The sequence below is a fragment of the Dama dama genome, chromosome 11, assembly GCF_033118175.1.
Source record: "Dama dama isolate Ldn47 chromosome 11, ASM3311817v1, whole genome shotgun sequence".
NCBI lineage: Eukaryota > Metazoa > Chordata > Mammalia > Artiodactyla > Cervidae > Dama > Dama dama.
This window is the reverse complement of record NC_083691.1, coordinates 13,195,067-13,214,459: the sequence shown is the minus strand read 5'-3', so window position 1 is coordinate 13,214,459 and position 19,393 is coordinate 13,195,067. Positions and strand designations below refer to the sequence as shown.

General features: G+C 41.2%; 1 protein-coding gene and 1 pseudogene across 1 annotated transcript; both read right to left on the bottom strand.

Moving 5' to 3' along the window:
- Positions 1-932, bottom strand: LOC133065273 (olfactory receptor 1L8-like; annotated as a pseudogene).
- Positions 933-17,072: 16,140 nt separating this feature from the next.
- LOC133064515 (olfactory receptor 1L8-like) lies at positions 17,073-18,005 on the bottom strand. Its single transcript, XM_061154732.1, has one exon. The coding sequence runs from the start codon at positions 18,003-18,005 to the stop codon at positions 17,073-17,075; it is 933 nt and encodes a 310-aa protein (XP_061010715.1).
- Positions 18,006-19,393: the final 1,388 nt, after the last annotated feature.

The following is a 19,393-nucleotide window of genomic DNA, read 5'->3' as shown; positions in this document are numbered from 1 at the left end:
CTAGGATTTTCTCCTGCCAATCAGCTTCCCCAGGCCCCTCTTCATGTCTTTGTTTCTCAAACTATAGATGAAAGGGTTGAGCATGGAGGACAGGACTGTGTAGACTATTGTAGCCACTCAGTCCCGAACAGTGTAGCTGGACAAGGGCTGTAAATAGACATAGAAGATGCTTCCATAAAACAGGATCACCACAGTAAAGTGGGAGCCACAGGTGGAGAAGGCTTTGCGTTTCCCAGCAGCCGAGGGGATCCTGAGAACTGCTACGAGGATTCGCGCATACGAGAAAACAATGCATAGGAAGGGGGTCACCAAAACACCAGTCCTTCTGTCTTTATTATGAGATCATTGACAAATATGGAGGAGCAGGACAGTTTCAGCAGAGGGTTGATGTCACAGAGGAAGTGGTGGATAACATTAGAGTCACAGAAGGTGAGCTGATTCAGCAGAAGTATGTGTAGGAGTGTGTGAAAGTGAGGCAGTGAGCAGGAGAAGGCCACCAGCAGGACACAGCGGCGGCGACTCATGATGGTGACATAGTGGAAGGGGTCACAGATGGCCACATAGCGGTCATAGGCCATGGCTGCCAGAAGGCAGCTGTCAGTGTTACCACAGGCATATGTAAAATACATCTGGGTCAGACATCCAGCGTAGGAGATGGTCTTCTTCTCTGACAGGAAGTCAACTAGCATCTTGGGGACAATGGTTGTTGTGAAGCAAATGTCAGTGAAAGACAGGACACTCAAGAAGAAATACATGGGGGTGTGAAGTTGGGGGTCATAGCTGATGGCCAGAATGGTGAGCAGGTTCCCTGTTATGGTGACCAGGTACATGGTGAGGAAGAGGATGAAGAGTGACTTCTGGTCCTCAGGCCGGGAGGAGAGTCCCAGGAGGATGAACTCAGAGACCCTACTGGTTTGGTTGAGTCTTTCCATGATCATAGAGCCAACTAAAACAGAGAAGACTGCTACAGTGTAACACACATCTCTATGACTAAAATCACAAACAAGCCAACACGCCTGTGCTTCTTCCTACCTTCATTTTCTACCTATAGGTTTGTGACTAGCTGCCACATAGGCAACTTGTCACCTTTGTGGTCCCTGAACTTGCCCTTCCTTCTCAACCCTAAGACTTCTAATGCTTCTTGTGTTGATAGCAAGAACTTTTGAGGAAGAGCAGAGTTGAACCTTCACTAGTTTACTTTTAAACATAGAAACAATTGTTTACTGAAGACCTATTCTGCCAAAAATATTCTGGGAGTAGGGAAACAATTGTGAACATGACATAGTCAGGCCTGTTTGTGGGTCTGGCTTTCTAAGGGAAGATCTATCTGCCTGTATATCCATTTATTTTTCTATCTATCTATGGATCTATCTATCTATCATCAGCTAGTTCTGCATTTTATAAAGAGAAATAAAGCCACATAAGGGTATAGAGATAGACAGAAAAAAGGTTGGGAATTTATTATTTCAGATAAGGTGGTTTGATTTTTCTCTATACATAAAATCAAATTTTCAGTGGTGGCACATTAAAATTTATCTTTGAATTTCCTTTCCAAACAGGGGGCTTGATAAAAATAATCAACAGGGAAATCAAAGGAACAATAGACCTCAGCCAACAAAGTTTTACTGTTGTGCTTGTTTTACCCTCAGAGGCACTTATATAGAAGCTAATACTTCTTAGTGAACATCAAATTATACTACCAGTCCATACAAATCTTTATTCTTATATTGACGTTGTTACTTAATTTTCCCTCAAGCTCCTTAAACTTAATCATGTTCCCACATCTTGGGCCCCCAACTGTTAAGCAAGCACGTCCTTAAATGTCATCAACCACTTGTTTCTTGATCTGTGTTTATAGCTTGAAAGGGCTTCCCTAGTGGCTCAGATTGTAAAGACTATGTCTCCAATGCTGGAGATGAAGGAGACTTAGATTTGATCCCTGGGTTGGAGAGATCCCCCAGTGGAAAAAAATGGCAACACATTCCAGTATTCTTGCCTGGGAAACACTACAGACAGAGGAGCCTGGTGGGCTATAGTCCATGGGGTTGCAAAGAGTCAGACACAACAGAAGCAACTAAACACACACAGGCATCTCCTTGTAAAACATACACTATTGCTTTATGTGTGTGCTTTCATTCCATTTACTTTAATAATGCTGTGGCATGTACCTCATTCTGTTTTTCTCTCTTTATACACATTTTTTTGGGGAGAACTATCTATGTTCTGGTTCTTTAATTAAGACTCTTTCCATTGTAGATATGCAGCACACTTGATTTAACACGTTTCTCTAGATGTCCTCTATGTCTGTGCTACAGTGAACAATGTTTATTCAAATACCCTCATGTTCACAAAGTGTTTCAAATGTTTCATCCAGAAAGTGAGAAAGGGCTCACTGGATAGGTATTTTTTAATAGTAGTTCCAGAAATCATTCATCCATCCATTCATTCATGCAACAATTAAATGCTTACTTTCCAGCTGGTTATTATCAGGCAAGTTATTAAATATCTTGAAACTTCAGTTTTCTCATTTGTAAATAGAACATACTAATATTTACTCTGTGGATCTCCCAGGTGGTGTTAGTGGTAAAGAATCTGCCCGCCAATCCAGCAAGTGCAGTAAACGTGGTTTTGATCCCTGTGTTGGGAAGATTCTCTGTAGAAGGAAATGGCAACCCACTCGAGTATTCTTGCCAGGAGAATCCCATGAACAGAGGAGCCTGGAAGGCTATAGTCCATGGGGCTGCAAAGAGTTGAATATGACTGAGCATCTTAGCACACAAAACAATAGTTACCCTATAAGATTTTTATGAGGTTTCAGCAATAGCTTGTGCTTAAAGCATTTACAGTGGTGCCAGGGACACAGTAAACATGTGATACCACTGTCTTCTCCCCATTATCATCATTGCCAGTGAGTTTGTCCCCAACCAAGCATTTGTTCATGTTCTCAAAATCAATGAATCTGATAATTAAAATGACCCTAGCTCTCACACTCTAATGCTCGAATGGTCAAATAAACTTGGTTATGAGTTTACAACACCTTTTTAGATGGCACTTTTGTCCATGCTATGAATAATCTGAGAGTGAACTGTAATTAAGCCCTTCCTTTGTATAGGATGTACTTTAATTCTCATGACAGCCTTGTCAGGCATAAACTATTATTCTTCTCATTTTGTTTCCAATGAGGAAACAGATATAGAGACAAAGTAAGAGGCCATACATCAAGTATATAGGAGACATAGGAATCAAACTCTAAATTAACTGTAAGTCTCAAAACTTAACCACTATGCCATTTTTTTCATATTTTCATAAAACTAAATTGATAAGGTCCTACATGGGGGCTCATTGTTAACATGGTTCATTATGTTGACCTTGCAAACAAAGAATCAAATCACAGTGATCCTTGAGATTGACGGAATTGCCCAAAGGACATTCTCTTTTCCCACTGGCGGTTCCCTTCTCAAGGCTATGAGACCACCGGATTCCAAACTTCTGGCTAAGTGGCTGCAGACTCAGCTACAAGCTAAAAATTAACCATCCCTTCAGAGAATTTTTCATTGGCAGCGTATAAGAAAGACCCCATCAGAAAGGGAGGATACTGTTCTCCTCAAGGGCCAGTCACTCCCTCATTTCCCTCTAATCAGTTTCCCTTTTCTTGCTTGACTGCCCGGCTCACTCTCTATTTCTCCACACTCACCTTACATATACAAGTATATATCTGAAACAGTCATGCTTAAGATCAATTTTTCCAGGTTTAGTTATTTTCTATTTTGACATATACACATTTTTTCTTTAAATGTTTTTTGTCCCACATTAAGAACATACCTTTGCCATTACAATGGGAAACCTATGTTTTCTGTGTTGGACAGATTGTAGCATTTGATAATTCTAATAAGCAGGATTCATTGACAACAATAAGGGAGAATTTGGTCTTTGATGGCTGGAACATTAAATTTGTATATGATTGAGGGTTTAGTAGAAAGTGCACTGAACTTGGGAGCGGAAGTTGGGGTTTTGTGCTGACTTTCATTACTTACTCACTGAGCAATCTTAGGTATTCTAAAAAGATAATAATATAGCACATATAAGTGCAGTTTATAAAACATACATCCTCAAAAAATGTTGTTTGTGAAGGAAATGCCTGAGGAGTGTGAGATGAAGAAGATTCGAAATGGTGAAGTAAGATTGGATCTCCTGTGCTGAGTACTTTAAAAAACTGGAATGAAATTTTGAAAGTGAGAATTTGAGGAAATCATTCTAAAAGCCTGGGATGTCTGTGAGGGGAATTTTTTTTCTTTTCTACTGTGTTCCCCTTATCCACTTACTGGGGACCTGCTTCCTCAAGATCCATGGGATAACAACAGACCCTGGCCCAGTAGTCATATGGGGTGGTCATAACGTACAAAGTTAGTCTTACATGTTAGGCTGAACTCTGTTTTATACACAGTCCATGTGATTTTTGGGAATGGAATTAAATTCAAAACTGAATATTGAGGCTGAAATAAGTACCTGATTGAGGTGAATGTTTAGGCGGGTAGTCAGTCTACTGAGGTTCCCTTTCCATATCCAGATATCTTCTCATCTTGCCCAGTAGTTTTTTTTTTTTTTTTAAATCTAGTCTTCTTCCTGTACCAAATTGGTTAAGTTCACATATCAGAAAAGTGGTCTTTTTTACCTCTAGCCAGTGATATGCCACAAGAGTTGAGAGGAAGGACAAGAGCAGGTTGCTCTAGGTTCTAAACGGGTCAAGCATTTTCTTGATACTGCCTCACATCCCTGCTTCTTTCTCGGCCTCTGTCTCAGTACTTTTCTGATTTCTCTGTTTCCCATTGCAGAAGGCAGAACTGCCCAGACTTGCTGTGGCAGGAGCTCTCTTGGTTGGGGAAATCTGTCTGCTAGCCTCTCAGGGGTTTGAACCAGCTCTCCTTGGCCTTTTCTGGGTCCCTCTTGGTAAGGGAGCTATGATGTGCTTATTACAGCCTGCCTCCCTAAGAGAGTCTGCTCTGTGACTTCTCTAGGTCCAGAAATCCCAGGGGGCAGCAAAATTGAGTTCAACTGCCCTCAAGGAGTCAGAGGACTCCTGAGGAGTCCTTCTGAAGACAGAGGCTATTTTCAGAGCCTTTTAAGCTTAGCATGAAGTCTCCAGGACTTGCTTTAAGTAAAGTGTTAGTCACTCTACCATCTGATTCTTTACTATCTGAGCCATCAGGGAAGCCCATAGTTTCCTCAACTGTGGGTAATCAGAGGTCATATAATATTGTGTGTGTGTGTGTGTGTGTGTGTGTGTGTATGTGTGTGTGTGTGTGATGAATAGGAAATGGGTTATCTAGGAAGGAGACTTTGAGATGGAGATTAGCATGGAGAATGTTTATTAGGGAGTGCTTTTGGGTGGGGCTTTCCAGGTGACACAGTAGGAAAGAATCCAACCGCCAATGCAGGTGATGTGAGTTTAGTTCCTGGATTGGGAAGATTCCTTGGAGGAGGAAATGGAAACCCACTCCAGTATTCTTGCCTGAAAAAATGTAATGGACAGAGGATCTGTGGGTTACAGACTATGGAGTCATAAAGCATTGGACACAGCTGAGCGACTGGGTATGCACACTCTTGCATTAGCTTTTTTATCTTTTCTTGTGGCCACACCACATGGCATGTAGAATCCTAGTTCCCTCACCAGTGATTGAACTGGTATCCCTGCAATGGAAGCAAAGTCATCCCATAGATCACCAGAAAAGTCCCCTGGGGGTGCTCTTGGAATCAATAGCTGTGGTTGGGTAGAGGGAGAAGTTGTGTTGTGAAGAAGGCCCACTGAAGATCCCAGCTGACCCTACTGGGAAGTCTGGAGCTTGGATGTCAAGGAGTATGGTTCTTTATACACCCATGCAGCTGACTGGATGTAGGCTGTCCTGGAAGGTAGCATTTTCTTTGGTGAAGAAGTTTCTTTTAGCCAAGATCATCTCCAGAGAAACTTAAAGTTGAGGACTCTCTTACAAACCAACCATCGATGAGCTACAGCATAGTCAGTGTTCATTTTTGACCTGCCCGTACATGGCAAACTGACCCACTTGTAAGCCATATTCAGGCTTTATCCTCCTCTGTCAACTGGTTATAAATACTCTCTGCAGTCATAGCTTTCTGATTCCTCTCTTAGATCATAGGCCCTAAAAATGACACTGATGTGAAGGGTTCCCCTTATTTTTGTAGTGTTTATCTCCCACCTTCAGGATTGTATGTGTCTTGCTAAAGCTCCAAAGTGTTAGCAAATTCCTGATTTTCTGGCCCATTACCATGGTGTCAGTGATGTAATGGGACAGTATTATCTTCTGCATAATATCCAGATTGTCTACGTCTTTTCAAAGTATATAGTATACATAATATATGTGTTGTTGTTGTTCAGTCACTAAGTCATGTCTGACTCTTTGCAATCCCATGGAGTGCAGCTTGCCAGGCTTCCCTGTTCTTCACCATGTTCCAGAATTTGCTCTAACTCACGTCCATTGGGTCGATGATGCCATCCAACCATCTCATTTTCTATTGCCCCCTTCTCTTCTTCCCCTCAGTCTTACTCAGCATCAGGGTCTGTTCCAAAGAATCAGCTCTTTACATCAGGTAGCCAAAGTATTGAAGTTCAGCTTCAGCACCACTCCTTCCAATGAATATTCAGGGTCAATCCTTTAGGATTGACTGGTTTTATCTCCTTGAAGTCCAAGGGACTCTCAAGAGTCTTCTCCAACACCACTGTTCAAAGGCATCAATTCTCGGCCCTCAGACTTTTTTATGGTCCAACTCTCACATCCATACGTGACTACTGGAAAAACCATAGCTTTGACTATACGGACTTTTGTCTGCAAAGTGATGTCTCTGCTTTTTAATACAATCTCTAAGCTTGTCATAGCTGTTCTTCCAAGGAGCAAGCGTCTGTTAATTTCGTGGCTGCAGTCATTGTCTGCACTGATTTTGGAGCCCAAGAAAATGAAATCTGATACTGTATGACCAGTATGATACTGAAAATCCACATTTTCCTCATCTATTTGCCATAAAATGATGGGACTGGATGCCATGAACTTCATTTTTTGAATGTTCAGTTTTAAGCCAGCTTTTTCACTCTCCTCTTTCTCTTTCAATGGGGGGCTGTTTTTCTTCACTTTCTGTGGTTAAAGTGGAATCATCTGCATATTTGAGGTTGCTGATATTTCTCCTGGCAATCTTGATTCCAACTTGTGATTCACCCAGCCCAGCATTTCGCATGATGTACTTTGCACATGAGTTAAGTAAGCAGGGTGACAACATATAGCCCTTACTTACTCCTTTCCCAATTTTGAACCTGTCCATTGTTACATGTCTAGTTCTAACTGTTGCTTCTTGTCCTGCATACAGTTTCCTCAGGAGGCAGGTAAAGTGGTCTGGCATTCCCATCTCTTGAAATATTTTCCAGTTTTTCCTGATCCACACATTCAAAGGCATTAGCATAGTCAATGAAGCAGAAGTAGATGTTTCTTTGGAATTCCCTTGCTTTTTCTATGATCCAGCATATGTTGGCAATTTGATCTCTGATTCCTCTTCCTTTTCTAAATCTAGCTTGTACACCTGTAAGTCTCTTGCTGGCATGTGAAATGAATGCTGTTGTACAGTTTTTTGAACATTCTTTGGCTTGCCTTTCTATGGGATAGAAATGAAAACTGATCTTTTCCAGTCCTGTGGCCACTGCTGAGTTTTCCAAATTTGCTGGCATAATGAGTGTAGCACTTTAACAGCATCATCTTTTAGGATTTGAAATCACTCAGCTGGAATTCCATCACCTCTACTAGCTTTGTTCATAAGAATGCTTCCTAAGGCCCTCTTGACCTCACAATCCAGGATGTCTGGTTTTAGGTGAGTGACCACACCTTTGTGGTTATCTGGGTCATTAAGAGCTTCTTTGTACAGTTCTTCTGTATTCCACCTTTTCTTATTCTCTTTTGATTCTGCTGGGCCCTTGCCATTTTTGTCTTTTGTTGTGCCTATCTTTGCATGAAATTTTCCTTCAGTATCTCCAATTTTCTTGAAGAGAACTCTAGTCTTTCCCATTCTATTGTTTTCCTCTACTTCTTCACATTGTTCACTTAAGGCTTTCTTGCCTCTCCTTGCTATTCTCTGGAATTCTGCACTCAGTTAGGTATATCTTTCCCTTTCTCCTTTGCCTTTTCCTTTTCTTCTTTCTAAGCTATTTTTAAGGCCTCCTCAGATGACCGCTTTGCATTCTTCCATTTGTTTTCCTTGGGGATAGTTTTGATCATCACCTCCTGTACAATATATGAACCTCCATCCATAGTTCTTCAGGCACTCTGTGCACCAGATCTAGTCCCTGAATCTATACATCACTTCCACTGTATAATCATAAGGGATTTGATTTAGGTCATACCTGAATGGCCTAGTGGTTTTCCCTACTTTCTTCAATTTGAGCCTGAATTTTCCAATAAGGAGCTGATGATCTGAGTCACAGTCAGTTCCAAGTCTTGTTTTTACTGACTATATAAAGCTTCTCCACATTTGGCTGCAAAGAATATGATCAATCTGATTTTGGTATTGACCATCTGGTGGTGTCCACGTGTAGAGTCATCTCTTGTCTTGTTGCAATAGTGTGTTTGCTATGATCAGTGCATTCTCTTGGCAAAACTCTGTTATCCTTTGCCCTGCTTCATTGTGTACTATATGGATGATAGCAAAGTTTCCCAAATTGACTATACCAATTTATATTTCAACTAACAGCATAATTTTATATTGCTTCATATTTTCTTAAATCTTTAATATTTATTCCAAGAACTTTAATTTTTGTTATTTGTTGGTGTGCGGAGGCCTCCTATTGTGATTTAATTTCAATTTCTCTGATTATTAATGTAACACAACATATTTTCATATGATTATTGGTCCTTTAGATTTTCTTCTCTTTTGTGCAATGTTTATTGAATTCTTTTTCAGAGAGCCTCATTTCCTTCAACCCCCAGCTTTGCCTGTCTTTCTCACTGATCTCTAAGGATCTTTATATATTCTTAATCTGAGTGTTTTGTTGGTTTTATGAATTTCAAATATCTTTTACTCTTCTGTTACTTGTCTTTTTCTTCTATGATGTCTTTTGATATTAACATGGTCTAATTTACAATTTTCTTTTATGGTTAGTGCTTTCTTCCTGTTTTTTATTAAGGAAATTCTTTTCTATCTTAAGGAAAAAGAGATATTCTTCTATATTACTTCCTAAAACCTGTTAGTTTTTGGTTTTCCTATGTAAGTTTGTAATTCATCAGGAACTAATTTTTGCATATGATGTGTGGTAAGAATCCAGGTTCATTTTTCCACATGAATTTTCAACTGTGTTAGCTGCATTCAAGAAAAGATGTGCTTCATTCATAGGTTAAGTGTATAACAATGGGGGGCAGAGTGTGTTTGTTTCTGGGCACTCTATTTATGGCAGCTGTCTTGTTTGTCTAGTCTTTCACCAATATCCACATAGCCTTCACTACAATAGGTCTACAGTGGGTTTTGATATCTAGTAGACTAGCGATTCTGAAAGTATTGTTTCTTAATCAAAAAACAATGTGGCACTGTATGTGGTATCACCTGAGGACTTGTTAGAAATGAAAATTCTTGTACCTCGCTCAGATTGACTAAAGGGACATGGCTACAGCTCCATGGCCATGCCCAGTCTTAGAAAAAAGTGTAAAGATCAGGATTTTCTCTTCCAAACCCAAAGTGTTAATAGCAATAACACTAAGTTGTGTAGACATGGGGTTGCTTCATTCACTGACTGTTTGCTCTTTACCTAGTTTTTCTCCAAAATGAGAATCAGGGCATTCAGTGGGAGGGTCTCACTGGCGATATGATCTCCTTTATATCACCTCTTTCCTATAAACACATGATATTATTCCTGCTTAAACAAAATAAAACTCAATGATGGTCAGCAGAGCAAAAGATTTTATTACACTTTTTTTTTTAATCTTTTTTTTTTTTATTAGTTGGAGGCCAATCACTTCACAACATTTCAGTGGGTTTTGTCATACATTGATATGAATCAGCCATGGATTTACACGTATTCCCCATCCTGATCCCCGCTCCCACCTCCCTCTCCACCCGATTCCCCCGAGTCCTCCCAGTGCACCAGGCTGGAGCACTTGTCTCATGCATCCCACCTGGGCTGGTGATCTGTTTCACCATAGATAGTATACATGCTGTTCTTTTGAAATATCCCACCCTCACATTCTCCCACAGAGTTCAAAAGTCTGTTCTGTATTTCTGTGTCTCTTTTTCTGTTTTGCTTATAGGGTTATCGTCAACCTAGATGCCCATCAGCAGATGAATGGATAAGGAAGCTGTGGTACATATACACCATGGAATATTACTCAGCCGTTAAAAAAATTCATTTGAACCAGTCCTAATGAGATGGATGAAGCTGGAGCCCCTTATACAGAGTGAAGTAAGCCAGAAAGATAAAGAACATTACAGCATACTACCACATATATATGGAATTTATTACATTTTTTAAGCGATTGTTTTATTTATACAAAAAATATATCCCTGTGTAACAAATTCTGATGTTACAAATATGCACAAAATATTTTGTGCAAAATATTTCTAGTTTGTTGTATAAGTATAAATGTGTGTGTGTGTGTGTGTGTGTGTGTGTGTATCCAGCTGCATGGCACTGGAGTGACTGTGAAGAGATCCTCATGTCCAATGTCAGGAGCAGTGGCTGTGCTTCCTTGGAACAGCTGTGAGTAGATACCCCACGTCCAAGGTCAGAGAAACCCCAGTAAGATGGTAGGCACTGGAGCGGCTGTGAGGAGATATCCCATGCCCAAGGGCAAAGGAGAAGCCCCAGCAAGATGGTAGGAGGGGTGAATTCGCATTTACACCCAAACCCCATTCCTGCTAGAGATGCTCAGAGGGCTCAAACAAGCCTTGTGTGCACCAGGACCCAGGGACACCACACAGAATGAGACAGAACTGTGTTTGAGCATCTCCTGTGGAGGTCCAGCTCAGCAGCGGACTGCCCTATGCCACAGGGACAGGGGCTCTGGGTGCAGCAGACTTGGGTATGGCATAAGCCCTCTTGGAGGAGTTCACCATTAACCCCACCATAGAGCTGCCAGAACTTACACAGGACTGGGAGATAGACTCTTGGAGGGCACAAACAGAACCTTGTGCAGCAGGACCCAGAAGAAAGGAGCAGTGACCCCACAAGAGACTGACCTAGACTTGCATGTGAGCGTCCAGGAGTCTCCAGTGGAGGCATGGGTCGGTGATGGCCTGCTGCAGGGTTGGGGGCACTGAGTGTAGCAGTACATACATGGGATCTTTTGAAAGAGGTCACCATCATCTTCATTACCTCCACCATAGTTTGGCCCCAGATAAATTGCAGGGAGGGAACACAGCTCTACCCATCAACAGAAAATTGGATTAAAGAATTACTGAGCATGGCCCAAAATGGTTTACAGAACTAAAGAGCTGGAGCAGCAAGCTGCGGCTGCATGGCACTGGAGCGGCCAGTGGCCAAGAGGACATACCCCACGTCCAAGGTCAGGAGCAGTGGCCAAAAGGAGATACCTTATGTACAAGGTAAGGAGCAGCGGCTGCGCTTTGCTGGAGCAGCCGTGAAGAGACCCCAAGCCCAAGGTAAGAGAAACCCCACTAAGATGGTAGGTGCTGAGAGAGGGCATTGAGGGCAGACAGACTGAAATGACAATCACAGAAAACTAACCAATCTGATCACATGGACCACAGCCTTGTCTAACTCAATGAAACTAAGCCATGCCGTGTGGGGCCACCCAAGACAGACGGGTCATGGTGGAGAGGTCTGACAGAATGTGGTCTGCTGGAGAAGGGAATGGCAAACCACTTCAGTATTCTTGCCTTGAGAACCCCATAAACAATATGAACAGTATGAAGGAAGCAACACTGTAATCAGATTGATTATATTCTTTGCAGCCAAAGATGGAGAAGCTCTATACAGTCAGCAAAAACAAGACTGGGTGCTGACTGTGACTCAGATCATGAACTCCTTATTGCCAAATTCAGACTTAAGTTGAAAATAGGGAAAACCACTAGACCATTCACATATGACCTAAATCAAATCCCTTATGATTATACAGTGGAAGTGAGAAATACATTTAAGGGACTAGATCTGATAGAGTACCTGATGAACTATGGATGGAGGTTCATGACATTGTACAGGAGACAGAGATCAAGACCATCTGCAAGAAAAAGAAATGCAAAAAGGCAAAATGGCTGTCTGAGGAGACCTTATAAATAGCTGTGAAAGGAAGAGAAGCAAAAAGCAAAGGAGAAAAGGAAAGATATACCCATTTAAATGCAGAGTTCCGAAGAATAGCGAGAGAGATAAGAAAGCCTTCCTCAGTGATCAGTGCAAAGAAATAGAGGAAAACAATAGGACGGGAAAGACCAGAGGCCTCTTCAAGAAAATTAGAGATACCAAGGGAACATTTCATGCAAAGATGGGCTCAATAAAGGACGGAAATGGTATGGACCTAACAGAAGCAGAAGATATTAAGAAGAGGAGGCAAGAACACAGAAGAACTGTACAAAAAAGATTTTCATGACACATATAACCACAATGGTGTGATCAGTCACCTAGAGCCAGACATCCTGGAATATGAAGTCAAGTGGGCCTTAGGAAGCATCATGATGAACAAAGCTAGTGGAGATGATGGAATTCCAGTTGAGCTATTTCAAATCCTAAAAGATGATGCTGTGAAAGTGCTGCATTCAATATGCCAGCAAATTTGGAAAACTCAGCAGTGGCCACAGGACTGGAAAAGGTCAGTTTTCATTCCAATCCCAAAGAAAGACAATGTCAAAGAATGCTCAAACTACCACACAATTGCACTCATCTCACATGATAGTAAGGTAATGCTCAAAATTCTCCAAGCCAGGCTTCAGCAACTGTGAACTGCCAGATGTTCAAGCTGGTTTTAGAAAAGGCAGAGGAGCCAGAGATCAAATTGTCAACATTCGCTGGATCATCAAAAAAGCAAGAGAGTTTCAGAAAAACATCTATTTCTGCTTTATTGACTATGCCAAGCCTTTGACTGTGTGGATCACAATAAACTGGAAAATTCTGAAAGAGATGGGAATACCAGACCACCTGACCTGCCTCTTGAGAAATCTGTATGCAGGTCAGGAAGTAACAGTTAGAACTGGACATGGAACAACAGACTGCTTCCAAATAAGAAAAAGGAGAACATCAAGGCCGTATATTGTCACCCTGATTATTTAATTTATATGCAGAGTATACTGTGAGAAACGCTGGGCTGGATGAAGCACAAGCTGGAATCAAGATTTCCGGGAGAAATATCGATAACCTCAGATATGCAGATGATACCACCCTTATGGCAGAAAGTGAAGAGGAACCAAAGAGCCTCTTGATAAAAGTGAAAGAGGAGAGTGAAAAAGTTGGTTTAAAGCTCAACATTCAGAAAACTAAGGTCATGGCACCCAGTCCCATCACTTCATGGCAAATAGATGGGGAAACAGCCAAAACCGTGACTGGCTTTATTTTTTTGGGCTCCAAAATCACTGCAGATGGTGACCGCAACCATGAAATTAAAAACACTTACTCCTTGGAAGGAAAGTTATGACCAACTTAGCATATTAAAAAGCAGAGACATTAGTTTGCCAACAAAGATGCATCTAGTCAAGGCTACGGTTTTTCCAGTAGTCATGCATGGATGTGAGAGTTGGACTATGAAGAAAGCTGAGCACCAAAGAGTTGATGATTTTGAACTGTGGTGTTGGAGAAGACTCTTGAGAGTCCCTTGGACTGCAAGGACATCCAACCAGTCCATCCTAAACGAAGTCAGTCGTGAATATTCATTGGAAGGACTGATGTTGAAGCTGAAACTCCAATTCTTTGGCCACCTGATGTGAAGAATGACTCATTTGAAAAGACCCTGATGCTGGGAAAGATTGAAGGCAGGAGGAGAAGGGGATGACAGAGGATGAGATGGTTAGATGGCATCACCGACTCAATAGACATGAGTTCAGTAAATTCTGGGAGTTGTTGATGGACAGGACTGGTGTGCTGTAGTCCATGGGGTCGCAAAGAGTTGGACATGACTGAGTGACTGAACTGAACTGTGTGAGTATAAGGGTATGTGTTTTCTTACTTGGTATATAATTTCACCAGATACACAAAAATGTACCCTCATACACACACACACACACACACACACACACACATATATACTTTTATTTTTTTTTTTTTAGCATAATAAGTTTACTTATAAACATTTTGGTGTATATTCATAATGCCTTTTCAAGTCAATGCTAGAAATATACCTCCTTATTTGTACCTACTATATGTCATTTCTTTCTATGGAAAAAATTGAGCCCTCTTTATCTATTTCTCTATTGATAGGCTTTTAGATTATTTCTAATTTTTCTAAGTTTTCCTATTATGAAAAATGCTGCAATCAGTGAGTGTCTATATACATGTAGATTATAGGATTACTGAAAGCATGAGTCCAGAAATACAAACAGCAGGAGATAGGGAGTGGTCAGAAAATTTCAGTTATGCAGTTTCCCACATAAAGTCCAGATTAGTCTTTCTAGGAGGTGCTCCTTAAAATGCAGATTCACAGGCCCACATGAGACCTACTGAATAATAGCTCCAGGAAGAATGTAGGAGAATAATAAATGATAAAATATTCAGATAAAAAAATAAAGTCTAAAATCACTGAGTAAAAATAGAGAATGAAGGAAGAAACAAAAGCAAACAGAACAAAGTCCCTGCCTAGATGACTCTACCTCCAAGAGCACCCCAGTATGTCTCTGTGTGGTTCAAGGAGCTCCTGGTTTTGCCTGCATTTAACGTTCATTTATGAGTTTTAATACTTTCCTTAGAATAATTAATTTTAAGTTCATACAACAACTCTTTCCTTGGACAGAGGCAGAGCTGGATGGTTATGATGGTGGCAATAAGGGAATCTCTAAGGGGAAACTGAAGCTAAGAGAAGGAAGGCACACCAGTGCCTTGAGGCACAAATACCAGATGACCAGAGTAAAGGCCCAGAGGCAACTCAGCCCCATGCACCCTGGCCTGATTATCAGGGCAGTTGAGTGCTGAACTACTAGGGCATTTGGCTAAGTGGCCCTAAGAGTTAGGCTTTTGCTGACTACAGAACCCAGAACATTCTGCTGTCAAAAATATGGAAGAAGGAAGAGGCACAATCTCTGTATAACTGTTGCACTAGACACATTGCTCACTTGGTGGAAGTTTCAGTTTTATAAGAGTCTCAATCTTGTCTCTGTCTCTCTCCTTCTCTCTTTCTGAATCACTACAATGACTTTCAAAAAACTAGTTTATCACAGAAATTACACTGAAAACTGAAGGATATTAAGGGAATCAAAAGTCATTGGTCAGATATAAATCATTTTCAGGAAATTTTTTTGGAAGACAAAGGTTTCAACAGCACTTAGAGCAAATGAATAAAGCTGTGGGTTCCTGGAGAAGAGAAAGGTAGTAAGAGTGTCAAGCCTTGGTAGGGAGAGTGAAAAAGTTGGCTTAAAACTCAACATTCAGAAAACTAAGATCATAGCATCTGGTCCCAACACTTCATGGAAAATAGATGGGAAAACAATGGAAACAGTGACAGAATTTATTTGGGGGGGGGGGGCTCCAAAATCACTGTAGATGGTGACTGCAGCCATGAAATTAAAAGACGCTTGCTCCTTGGAAGAAAAGTTTTGACCAACCTAGACAGCATATTAAAAAACAGAGACATTACTTAGCCAACAAAGGTCCATGTAGTCAAAGCTATGATTTTTCCAGTAGTCATGTATGAATGTGAGAGTTGGACTATAAAGAAAGCTGAACACTGAAGAATTGATGCTTTTGAACTGTGGTGTTGGAGAAGACTCTTGAGAGCCCCTTGGACTGCAAGGAGATCCAACCAGTCAATTTAAAGGAAATCAGTTCTGAACATTCACTGGAAGGACTGATGCTAAAGCTGAATCTCCAATACTTTGGCCACCTGATGGGAAGAACCAACTCATTTGAAAAGACTCTGATGCTTGGAAATATTGAAGGTGGGAGGAGAAGGGGATGACAGGATGAGATGATTGGATGGCATCACCAACTCAGTGTACATGAGTTTGAGCAAAGTCCAGGAGTTGATAATGGACAGAGAGGTCTGGCTTGCTGCAGTCCATGGGGTCACAGAGTCAGACACGACTCAGTGACTGAACTGAACTGAGGAAGGCCAGAGGTCCCCAAGAGGCAGGAGGAAACAAACTGCAAGTGGTAGACATTTCTTTTCCTTCTCTACACAAAATTAAAGAAATTTCTTTTAATTCTGTGTTGCCATGGCGACAACTGGTTCCACCTGAACTTAACTTTATCTCAAACCTTGAGCTAACCAATGCATTTTTCTCATGTAAATGTCTTTCCTTAGCTTGTTAATAAACTATGTATTTTCTTATAAATCTGCCTTTCTTCAAGATTCATGTCAATTGTTTTATGGCTGGGGATGACTCACCGTGTGCCAATGCTATCTTAAAATGCATGTTGTGGGTGAGGGGCCTGGAGCGACTCTCTCAGTTTTGAAGTGTTTCCTCTCTCTAATTAGCAGCTTGTTAATAGGTGTATAACTCTTTGCTAAAAACTAACAAGGGGGCACTCTTTCTGTCTCCTTCTGATGTCTATGTCAGAAGCTTTACCTATCTCTTTCATACATTAATAAAAGTTTATTACACAAAAGCTTCTAGTGATAAGTCTCATCTCTGGCCCCAGTTTGAATTCTCTCCTCCAGAGGCATGAGTCCCAGCATCGCACATGGCTTGTAGCATGTGCAACCTTTCAGTAGGAAGAGAGATGTAGATATATGAAAACTGGAATCAGGATTTTAGTAGACCTGGAGCCTATTACTAATCATAATAGAGTCTCAGTAGTTGATAGTTACACATGTAAAGAAGTGAGCACAATCAAACATCCATGAAACATGTGAGTTACACCTGCTGACTTACAAGAGTTTGTTGTGTATATCAGAAACTAGCAGAAACACCCATGAACATGTCCAAAAAGCTTCTGGCTAGGATTTCCTCCTGCCCATCAGCTTCCCCAGGCCCCTCTTCATGTCTTTGTTCCTCAAACTGTAGATGAAAGGGTTGAGCATGGAGGACAGAACCGTGTAGACAATTGTAGCCACTCGGTCCTGAACGGTGTACCTGGATAAGGGCTGTAAATAGACATAGAAGATGCTTCCATAAAACAGGATTACCACAGTCAAGTGGGAGCCACAGGTGGAGAAGGCTTTGCGTTTCCCTGCAGCCGAGGGGATCCTGAGAACTGAAATGAAGATTCGCACATAAGAGAAAACAATGCATAGGAAGGGGGTCACCACAACAACCAGTCCTTCTGTCTTTATTGTGAGATCATTGACAAATATGGAGGAGCAGGACAGTTTCAGCAGAGGGTTGATGTCACAGAGGAAGTGGTGGACAACATTGGAGTTGCAGAAGGTGAGCTGATTCAGCAAAAGTATGTGTAGAAGGGAGTGGAGGTGAGGCAATGAGCAGGAGAAGGCCACCAGCAGGACACAATGGCAGCGGCTCATGATGGTGACATAGTGGAAGGGGTCACAGATGGCCACATAACGGTCATAGGCCATGACTACAAGAAGACAGCTGTCAATGTTAGCCAAAACATATATAAAATACATTTGAGTCAGACACCCAGCATAGGAGATGGTCTTCTTCTCTGACAGGAAGTCAATTAGCATCTTGGGAACAATGCTTGTTGTATACCAAATGTCAGTGAAAGACAGGACACTCAAGAAGAAATACATGGGGGTATGCAGATGGGGGTCAGAGTGGATGGCAAGGATGGTGAGCATGTTCCCTGTTATGGTGACCAGGTATATGATGAAGAAGAGGATGAAGAGTGGCTTCTGGTCCTCAGGCCAGGAGGAGAGTCCCAGGAGGATGAACTCAGAGACCCTACTGGTTTGGTTGAGTCTTTCCATGATCATAGAGCCAACTAAAATAGAGAAGATTCCTACAGTGTAACACACATCTCCATGACTGAAACCATCAACAAGCCAACAACTTTGTGCTTCTTCTTACCTTCACTTTCTACCTATAGGTTTGTGACTAGCTACCACATAGGTACCTTGCCCCCTTTGTGGTCCTTGAACTTGCCCTTCCTTCTCAACTCTAAGACTTCAAATGCTTCTGGTATTGATAGCAGAACTTTTGAGGAAGACCAGAGTTGAATCTTCTTTAAAAATGAAAAGTGAAAGGGAAGTTGCTCAGTCGTGTCCGACTCTTTGGGACCCCCATGGACTGTAGCTTACCAGGTTTCTCTTTCCATGGGATTTTCCAGGCAAGAGTACCGGAGTGGGTTGCCATTTCCTTCTAGGGGATCTTCCCAACCCAGGGATAGAACCCAGGTCTCCTGCATCTACAGGCAGATGCTTTACCTCTGAGCCACCAGGGAGGCCCAGGAATCTTCTTTAGTCAGGTTAATTTTAAATCTAGAAATAATTGTTTACTGAGCACCTATTCTGTGAAAAATATTCTGGGAGTGGGGAAACAATTGTGATGACATAGTCAGAACTGTTTGTGGATTTTGCATTGTAATAGAGGATCTATCTATCTATGGATCTATCTATCTATCATCAACTAGTTCTGCATTTTATAAAGAAAAATAAAGCCACATAAGGGTATAGAGAGGGCTTCACAGGTGGCTCTAGTGGTACAGAACCCATCTGCCAATGCAGAAGACTAAGAGACCTGGGTTCAAGACTTGGGTTTGATTCTCAGTTGGGAAGATACCATGGAGAAGGGCATGCAATCCATTCCAGTATTCTTGCCTGGAGAATCCTATGGACAGAGGAGATTTTCAGGCTATGGTCCATATGGTCTCAAAGAGTCGGACACGAATGAAGTGACTTAGCACAACATGGCATAGCACAAACGTATAGAGACCAATAGAAATAAGGTGGCAAATTTATTTATTTCAGATAAAGTGGTTTTATTTTCTCTGTATATAAAAACAAATTTTCAGTGGTGGCATGTTCAAATGTTTCTTTGAACTACCTTTCCAAAAAGGGGACTTGATAAAGTAATCAACAGAGAAATCAAAGGAATGATAAACCTAAGTCAACAAAATTTTACTGTTGTGCTTGTTATACCTTCAGAAGCACTTATTTAGAAGGCAATAATCCTTTGTGAATATCAAATTATACTACCACTCCATGAAAATCTTTATTTTAAATTTTAATTTGTTACTTAATTTTCCCTCTAGCTCCTTAAACTTTATCATGTTCCCAGATCTTTGTTACCCAACTGTTAAGCAAGCACATCCTTCAATGCCATCATCCATTTGTTTATTTACCTGTGTATATATCCT

Bases quoted from the DNA above. Each gene is read 5' to 3' on its own strand.
- LOC133064515 (XM_061154732.1), bottom strand. From the start codon at position 18,005: ATGGAAAGACTCAACCAAACCAGTAGGGTCTCTGAGTTCATCCTCCTG.